General features: G+C 44.4%; 1 protein-coding gene across 1 annotated transcript in view; it reads right to left on the bottom strand.

Annotated features, from left to right (window-relative positions):
- Positions 1–10,000, bottom strand: part of Mansc1 (MANSC domain containing 1) — a 21,188-nt gene that overhangs the window by 4,273 nt on the left and 6,915 nt on the right. The window contains exons 2-3 of the mRNA XM_050123221.1: positions 8,224–8,539; positions 3,789–3,929 (exon numbers count right to left, since the gene is read on the bottom strand). Of these exons, the coding sequence (XP_049979178.1) occupies positions 3,789–3,929; positions 8,224–8,446 (364 nt within the window). The 5' untranslated portion in view covers positions 8,447–8,539. The remainder of the gene's footprint in view (positions 1–3,788; positions 3,930–8,223; positions 8,540–10,000) is intronic.

Genomic DNA, 10,000 nt, shown 5'->3' with positions numbered 1-10,000 from the left:
ATATATTTCAAATATTTTATTTATGGGCTGGGGAAGGGGGTACACGTGTGTGTGGGCAACTTGTAGAAGCCTGTTCTCTCCTTCTATCATGTGGGTCCCTGTAACAGGAAGGCTTCCTGTTTGTAGGAGGAGGGCCTGCTTGTTCATCCTGGCTGCCCAGAACCAAAATAATCACATAGAAATTGCATTAATTAAAACACTGCTCAGCCCATTAGCTTTAGCTTCTTATTGGCTAACTCTTATACTAATTTAACCCATTTCTACTATTCTGTATATCGCCACATGACAGTGGCTTATTGGCAAAGATTCTAATGGGCGTCTGTCTCAGGCAGAGGATCCATGGCTTCTCCCTGACTCCGCCCTTTTTCCTCCCAGCATTCATTTCCATCTTCCCCATCTACCTAGGTTCTGCCCTATCACAGGCCAAGACAGTTTCTTTATTCATTAACCAATGAAAGCATCACATAGACAGAAGGACTTCCTATATCAGGTCCCGGGGAACAAACTCAGGTCATCATGTCTGGCATCAAATGCCTTCACCCACTGAGCACAGCTACACACACACACACACACACACACACACACACACACACACACACTAAATGACTAAATAAACGTTATATTAAAAACTTTAAATAATCTTTTAAAGTAAAAGGAGAGCAAGGGAGAGAGAGAAAAACCAAGACTGTTCAGCTAACTGACCTGCAGTCTGTGTGGTATTAGAAGTTAGATATGTCCATTGGCAAGAAGGACCAAAGCAGCTGTGTGCTCTCTCAAGCATGTGCGCTCAGCTACAGGGAAAAGCCAGCGCTGGCCCCACTTGATAAGACGCATGTGTTGGCAAGGAGCCTGGAACCACACAGAATCCTCCACACCTGCTCCTCTCACCTCGCCCACTGCTGTTTGCGCTGGGCGTCGGTTCTTTTTGTGGACACAAGTCGCAGGAGCTGGGAAACAGCCCTGGGCCTTCTGCTCCTCTTAGAGTTTCATTTTTCAAGGGATTTCACTGAGTTAAAAAAATGAGGGACTTTCTTGGAAACCAGCTAAGCAAACAGATTTCCAATTTATTGGCTTTCTGAACCCACCCATTCTTATAGTGCCTGGTAGAAAAGATATATTGCTAAACTATTAAAGGCAGGTTGATGCTAAGCTGCAGTATTTTTGGAGGCCGAGCAGAGTCCACTGCCATCGTTCCAAGTGTCAGTCTGTAAACATTAGCCAGTTGTTACAGGAAATAAAAGTTACTTCAGAAACAAACCACCAAACAGATATTTACATTTCAGTTCAGTTCAAACAGGATAATTTATGATCAATGGAATAACTCAGCCCATAAACACGGGTGTATTTATAAATAGAATTTAAAACATAACTTGTATACATCCTGTAGGAATAAACAGTCCTCCGCATGTGTCCAGGATCTGGTGTCACTGCCAGGAACCTGCTCTGTGCTCAGGATGCCCCCTGGTGGCTCCCACCAGAACAGCTTGATTCCAGTTCCACCACCCTTAAAAGGTTCCTACAGAGGCTCACTTCCCTTTCCTCTTGTCTCCATTGGCCAGCATCTTTATCTTGTACTTCTTCTTTTACACATTAAAAAAGCAACAACTCTACAGAAGTTTTATGAACACTGGAAGACTTAACCTTCAATTGTAATCCATGTCACCACAGCAGATCATTGAAACAAGCTATGCTTTTTACTACTGTTTAAGGAAATGCTTGGCACATTGAATTTCCCTGGTTCTGGAACAAAATTCAGGCAACCCTCCCCCGCCCCGCCCCTCAGAAAACACAGCAGGTGTTAACACCCAGGTGCCCCAAGTAGTTCATTCCACAAAGTACCCTAACTAGAGGCAAGAAAAAAACCCTTCATTCTACTCTACCTCCTGATTCTAAAACTGCTCCTTCAAAATCCCCTAGTTCACAAATGGCAGCCCCAACTATCTTGATGTTCAATTCAAAACTAGGACTTAGCCTTCTTACGTTCATTTCCCTGAGCACCAGCAAGTCCTATCAACCTTACCTCTCTCCAAACTCCTTTACCATCTCTCTGGACCATCTTCTGTCTACACCTCACCTTCCACCTCTCTCCATCTCTTTTTACCCCCCCCATCATCTTCTACCTGCATCTTACTTCCCATCAACCAGTCTTTCCATCCCCCCATCCCGTGGCCTCAAGGAAGTTCCCCCAAAGAGTTGCCAGTGACCTTTGTGAAGAGTCCTTAAAGATTCCACAGTCCCAGCACTCTGGAGATAGAGGAAGGCAGACCTCTGTGAGTTCAAAACAAGGCTAGTCTACAAAGCAAGTGTCAGGCCAACCAACACTAAATTGAGAGGAGGCCCTATCTTACAAAAAAAAAAAAAAAAAAAAAAAAAAAAAAAAAAAAAAAAAAAAAGCAGGGACTGGAGAGATGGCTCAGTGGTTAGGAGCACTGGCTGTTCTTCCAGAGGACCTGGGTTCAGTTCCCAACACCCATATAGCAGCTTACAACTGCATGTAACTCCAGTTCTAGGGGCTCTGATACCCTCACACAGACATACATGCAGGCAAAATACCAATGCACATAAAGTAAAAAATAAATAAATCATTAAAAAATACAAAATCAAAAGCAAAACAAATTATTTGGGCAAACAAGGTATCTCAGAGGGTGGAGGCACTTACTGCATAAGCCTGGCAACCTGAGGCCTGAGGAAGATATGCAGAATGCACACATAGGTGGAAAGAGAAAACTAAGTCTACAAGGCCTCTCTCTGACCTCCATGCATGGCATGACATGCATGCACGCACGTGCACACACACACACACACACACGCACACACACAATAATAGTAACTTTTTAAAAAGACACCACGGAACATGCCTACTTAAAAACTTCCCACGGATCCCCCTTGTACACCTAGCACGAAACCTCCCTCCTCTGAGTGACAAAGGCAGTGTGATCTGTCTCCTTGCCTCGCCCTTCCACACATTCTACACAGCTTACTCTGCCTCCAGGAATTCGGAATGAAGGATTGATTGGTCTTCATTCCAAATCCATTCTGCCTAAGGATCATTATCATCCTGGGAGATCTTCCCCTCTCATATCTGGCCGCTGGCTTTTCAGATTTCAATCTAGGGGTTACCTCTCCCTGATCACCTAACTTAGGGGATCCCTTGATGACTGTTCTGTTGGGTAATCTCAGCTCTGCACAGCAATGTGACTCCTCTACATTCTTCTCGTGCATGCATCATGGCTATTATCTCTACCCCAAAAGTCACTTGGAGTAGACTGTGGGTTTCATGTTCAGCGCTTTACCCCTGGAAAATAAAATATGTGCCGATGCATAGGAAATGCTAAACAACACTTGCTATTTATTTAATAAATGAAAAAAGAGGGACTAGAGAGATGGCTCTGTGGTTAAGAGCACTGGCTGTTTTTCCAGAGGTCCTGAGTTCAATTCCCAGCAGCCACATGGTGGCTCACAACCATCTGTAATGAGATCTGGTGCCCTCTTTTATAAATCTTTAAAAAAATAAAAAATAGAATATTAACAATCAACAGTTTTCTCATAGGTTATCCTGGGCTACATTGGTGACTTTGTCTTTTTTAAAAAGAAAAGGTTTTATCACAGACCTGTATACGTTTAATAATATGAAGGTAAAACAAACAAAATACTGCCAGATGCTGTTATAGGAAAGCGTATTTTTGTTTAATTAATTTCAAGTCATCAAATATTTTTGAACTCTTTTGGTTCTTAGTCTCTTTCAGGAAATCTACCACAGAAACCAAAGCTTTCAGTGCCTTCATTACCTCTGACGAGCCTGTAGCTCCTAAGTCCCTTTGCTGGCTTCAGCGGACAGGCTTCCTCACTGGGACAGAAGAACAGGTAGCAGTTGGGCTGTCCGGCTGTCTTCCGGGTGTCGAAGATCATGAGGTTACACACTTTGTCCCCTGCAATGAAAGACTTGGAAGAATGATTTCAAAATAGAACGTTCTAGAGTAGGAAAGCTGAACGTTCTAGAGTAGGACAAGTTGAACATTCTAGAGTAGGACAACCTGGAGGAGCTTTACTCGCTCCAGAGCGCTCCCTTCGATTTTCTGTCCCCTCAGACCATTTCCTTCTTCTTAGGTTAGTGACATAAAGCAACTTCAAAAGACACTGATTTGGTTTATAAACCCGAGTTAATCTTGGAAAAAGCATTTTTCCATTTAAAAGTTTACTATTACCTATTTTCTGTGCATGTGCGTCTTGCCCGTACATATGTCTGTGTGCTATGGCATGCAGTGCTTGCAGAAGCCAGAAGAGAGCATCAGATCTTCTAGAACCAGAGTCAAAGACGGCTGTGAGCACTACTGGATGCTGGGAGTCAAACCTGGACCGTTTGGAAGAGCAGCCAGTGCTTGGAACCACTGAGCCATCTCTCTATCTCCCCATGCCATTTCCTTTTAGCTGCACATTTTGTTCTCTAGAGACAAATCTTCCATTTGTTAAAAGAGCTTTCAGGGGCTCGAGTGATGGTTTGAATCCTAGCGCCTACATGGCACTCACAACCATCTGCAGCTCCAGTTCTAGGGGAGCTGAGGGTCTCTTCTGGCCTCTCAGATACCAAGCACACACATGATAAACAAACATATATGTAGGCAAAACACACATACACATAAAATAAAAATAAATCTGAGAAACAACCCCTTCTCCAGATAAACCCCATGGTTTAGCTAGGTGTACGGGCCTATAGTGTCAGCACTCAGAGGTAGAGGCTGGAGAAGGAGGAGTTCAAGGCCATCCTCCTGCAGCTGCAGAGTGAGTTTGAGGCCAATCTACAAAAGATCCTATCTCAAAATACCAAACCCTGTAGATAGGGAAAAAAAGTTAGTCCTCGCCAGGATTCTACTGCTTCTTCTTCCATTGCTCACTCGACCCGACACAGCCCTGCTTTTCCTTCTCCAACAATGTGATGCCTGCCGTAGCATTTGTGAATGCATCTTGTGGATGCTGGGATTCAAGCCTGGACCGTTTGGAAGTGAGAGGAACAGTCAACTAGATAGGTCTGAGATGCACCTAGCACTTGGTGAAACAGACTTCTGGGTGTGTTCTGAGCCTGTTTTCAGAAAGGATTAACTTAGCCAGGAAGACCAGCCTTGACTGGGGGTGCATTGTCCCTTAGACTGGGAACCTGGAAAAGAAAGAATAAAAGGCCGGGGGAGTGGGGGAGAATGCTAACTGGGCAGGCGGCACAGGGCTGTAATCTTAGCACTTCGGAAGCCAAGGCAGGAGGGTCAGGAGTTCATGGCTACACAGTGAGTTTGAGGCTAGCCTGAGCTACATAATACCCTGCCCCAAACAAAAGTTGGGCATAGCTGTACATCCTGTAATCAGGAGGCAGAGGCAGGAGGATCATCCCAAATTCAAGGGTAGTCTAGTTTATAAAGTGAAACACTGTTTAAAACGAAAACAACAAAACAATTTATGTGAAATATAAATATTATCTGTGAGGATTGAATGCTGGATGTGTGGGTGTTTCCTGACAGCACAGAAAACCAGACATTTGTCATCAATTTCAAGAACTGAGGGTTTCCTACCTTATTTTACAGTGAAAGTGTTCATACAGATTTGCCACCCATGGATCTTAGTTCACAGATTTTGTTGTTGTTGTTGTTTTACATTAATTTATTTACTTATTTATTTGTTGTTTTTATTCATCTACTTATTTTACAACATGGCTGTAGCCTCCTCCCACTCCCCTCCCACCCCCCCATCCCCTCTACCCCATCCCCTCTCTGTTCCCACCCACCAATCACATCCTCTTCCATCTCCATCTAGGAAAGGGCAGGTCTCCTGCATCAATAAAACACAGCATATCAAGTTGCAGTAAGACTAAGCACCTCCCCATCTATTAAGGCTGGACAAGGCGACTCAATATGAGGAGTAAAGTCTCAAAAGCCAGTAAAAGATTCAGAGGCAGCCCCTGTTCCCACTGTTAGGGGTCCCATAAGAGGACCAAGTTACACAACTGAAACATATATGCAGGCTCCCTGGTTGTTGGCTCAGTCTCCAATGAGCTTTTATGAGCCCAAGTTAGTTGACTGTGTGAGCCTTCCCGTGGTGTCCTTCCCCCTTGTTTATTCAGCAGTTAAAGTAAAAACTGCAGTTTTAAAGTAAATTATCAAAATAATTTGATGATAGTCACAGACTGTAGGAAAATGAACGTCAACGTGAAGTACACAATATTCTGCCTGTGATTTGGAGTTTTTCTGGACCTACCACTTTATCCAGGAGCCCAAAACTATGACAAAATAGCTGATGTAAGCAACCAGAGGGAAGAAAGGTCTGTTTGAGCCCTTGGTGCATCCGTCTAGGCACATCCAGGGTGGTATGGAAGTCGCGATTCTCTGAGGGCTGGGATTTCAGGCACGCATCACCAGGCCCACCTATGTCAAATCAATGCTTATCTCAGTGTTTGTAAGGTCAGTGCTTTAACCCCTGTGCTACTGAAGCTTCTACATCAACATTTATATGTTTTTAAAAGTTAAATCACTACGGTTTCTATAAACCACAGCACCAGAAAGCACACTTCTCAGTCTGAGGTCATCAAAGGGCTCCTTCCTCTCCACGCCACCTCTTGCAAACCCCTGCCAATAACTGGATATCCTACAGTTCAGTTCGACTCATTTTTAATCTAACCAGCTGGGGTTAGCACCAGACTCCATAGGCTTAAGGGTTCCTTCCTGCAAGCCCGCTGTCCTCTCAGAATCAGCGGCAAGTGTCAGGGCTCAGGTTTCTGAACCCTGTGACTTGACTACAAATTCAGAGGCTGTCCACTGTATAGGCATAATCACTTAAAGTCACTGACCCTTTGGTTCAGAGTACCCCTCCCTGGACACCAGGGCACAGGTCTGAATGTCCCAAGCTTCCGACCAGAGTTTGCTCTTTCTGATGACCAGTGACATCTAGAATAGTCTATAGGCCTGTCAAAGTGGCCTCAGCTAGAACAAGTGAGTTATAGTTGAAAGGCACTTACAATCACGAGACTCGCTCCTGTCACTGTACAGCTCAAAGGTTTAGGAGCTCTGTGCCTTATGCCATCCCAGCTACTCAGAAGGCTGAGGCAGGAGACTCACAAGTGCAAGGCCTGGTTGGGCTACAAATGGGTTTAAGGGCAGCCTAAGAATTTACAAAGAAAGGAGGCCGGAGAGTTGACTCCACGGTTCAGATCACTTGCTCTTTTTACAGAGGACCCAGATTTGGTGCCCAGCACCCAAACGGAGCTCATCTGTAACAGTTTCAGAGGGTCTGACACCCTCTTCTGGCCTCCCCTGGCACTGGACACACATAGTGCACATACATGCACACATTCAGGCAGTCATATGCATAAGATAAAAACAAACCTTTCTTTTTTAAGTAGAAAGAGGACTGAGGAAAAGAGCCAAGTGGGAGAGCACTTACCTAGCTTACATGTTCATGAGGCTGTGGGTTTTGTTACAGTACGACCTTAGTTACAGTACCACCAAAAAATAAGGACCTGAGACAAAGACTCCATATACATTCCTTATGCCATAGCATCACAGAAAAAGAAATTCAAGGGCAGACACCTGTTTTAGCGTCTTGCCCAGCTCTGTTTCATGCTCCTTGATCGGTGAGGTCTTCCCATTCTATAAGCCGACTCTAGCAAGGTGTGGCACTTAGCAAGGTGTGGCATACCCAACAAAGTTAACATTGCTTCATGTAGAGAATGCAGACAGCGTCATGAGCAAAACAGAATCACTGCCAGCTCTAAACACACACTTCTCTTTTCAGCTTGCCAGTTTGAAGCCTGAAATGTTTGGTTTAAACCTACAAGCCTACGTTTTCTTCTGCATAAATGTATCAGCTTGACTCCCTTCCAGACCAGCAAGATGGCTCATCTGGCAAAGAGGTTGCTGTGTAAGTCTGGTGACTTGAGTTTCATCCCTGAACCCATCTAAGGGTTATATGGACACACTTATCAGCAACCACAATACAGCTCTGGGGAGGGATGGTGAAATGTACTTAGGGACAATTTCCCAGTGAATCTGTCTTTCTGCTCCACTGAGAATTTCTGGTGCAAACTAACCAGCCACACCTTCCAACTATCTTGTCCCAAAACACACAAGGCACAGCTCACAAAGCACACAAGCCACAGCTCACAAAAGACACAGGTCACAGCTCACAAAACACACAGGCCACAGCTCACAAAACACACAGGCTACAGCAGGCTGTGTTATTTACCCGCTATGCTTTGTGTTGAACAGCAGGTGCTGATGCAGTCTTCCTGGGTTACTGTATGGATGGGCTCATTGCCTCTGATTCCTTTTAAAAGAGAAGACTGGATGTCAATGACAACATCCTCTAGACTCTCAGTGAGGCACTTCTGACCAGCAGACAGGCTTGGTGTCAGGAAGTAAATGACCACCAAAGTATAAGCCAAGCTCTGCTCTTCCTGGAAGAGCATTCTGAATGCTTGTTGATTTGGTCTCTCTTCAGAGGTCAAGGATGACTCTTCTGGTCTCAGTTTACTTCAGGAAAATTGTACAGGTTACTCTTTCTGTAGAAAAACAGCAAACATAGAAACATATCAATGACCCTTGTGGAGGGGTTGAAGCAGAAGGATGACCATGAGTTCAAGGCCCGCTGGGGCCATGTAGTGTGAGTTATAGGGCAGCTTGGGCTACAGTGTGAGAAGGCTCAGTGGAATTTGCCAAGTCCTATTATGAGGACAGGGGTTTGAATCTTAGCATCCGTGTTCAGTGGCTCCCAAGCTGCCTGTAACTCCAACCCTAAGGATCCAACACCCTCTTTTGACCTCTGCATAGGCACTGGCACAGAGACAGACAAACAGACACAAACATATACACATAACAAACAAAATGTATCTTTAAATAATAATAATACTATAAAAAAGAATAAAAAGCAAATAATAATAAATAAAAGCTGAAAGTACCTGTGAAGAAGTTTAAATGGAAGACTGCCTATGCGTTTGAGAATCCTTCATCTTCTGGTCCCTTGCCAACATGAGGAGAAAGGCCACAAAACCGCCAGTGCTGAAGCAAGGCTGAGAGCTCAGCACACCGCTTTTCTCAGCGACAGCACTTAGCCTTTAAAGATATCTGCTGGAGGCAGACATTGACTGTGCTAAGAGACTCAAACACACATTCCCCTCTTGAGTCCTTGTACCAGCCTGGCAGAAAGTTGCTTCTCTAAATACCAAGTGAGAGGAAGAAAGTCTCATGATTGAATTCTAGGAACCGGTCAGTTAGAATGGAGAACAGTCTGGCTCCGATAAGAAAAAGGGTTTGGAGCACTTGAATGGGGTTTGTGGACCCATTGCGAAAGTAGCTGAGACCATGCCCACAGCTCAGTGTCCACCACTGGGCAGAAGGCAGGTTCAGGACTGCTAGGAATGCACAGGCAGGAGAGCATGGCGGATTCCTGCCACCACAGACAGAGATATTTCCAGACCATGCAATGCTCTGCATGGCATATCTAGCTATTTCTCAGATAAAAAGGGTTTATGTGCTGCACGCTCATTCTCAGAGTTAAAGTGCTGAGTGCGATTACCTAGTTGCAGTAATGGTACGTCCACCGTTTTGAAAGTAGAGAGAGATGGAGCCAACATCCAGAGTTGCTGTGACCAAGCTGTTTACCATTTTAAAAGCTCTTCAAGACCGAAAAGAATTTCAGATACACAATAGGACAGATTCAGACATAAAAGACCTCTAAATGAATCACAGCATTGGATAAATGTTTGTAGGTTTGGGAGAGAGAAGAAAAAGACTATAGACAGTTATAAAAAGAAGTAATTGGGGGGCTGGAGAGATGGCTCAGAGGTTAAGAGCACTGTCTGCTCTTCCAAAGGTCCTGAGTTCAATTCCCAGCAACCACATGGTGGCTCACAATCATCTTAATGGAGTCTGGTGCCCTCTTCTGGCCTGCAGGCATACACACAGACAGAATATTGTATACATAATAAATAAATTAATTAAAAAAAGAAGTAAATGGTTTTTAA

Source organism: Alexandromys fortis, unplaced genomic scaffold (genome assembly GCF_014885135.2).
Source record: "Alexandromys fortis isolate MF-2015 unplaced genomic scaffold, M_Fortis_MF-2015_v1.1 scaffold_223, whole genome shotgun sequence".
Lineage (NCBI taxonomy): Eukaryota > Metazoa > Chordata > Mammalia > Rodentia > Cricetidae > Alexandromys > Alexandromys fortis.
Note: the sequence above shows the minus strand (reverse complement) of the source record. Positions and strands in the feature narration are given on the sequence as shown.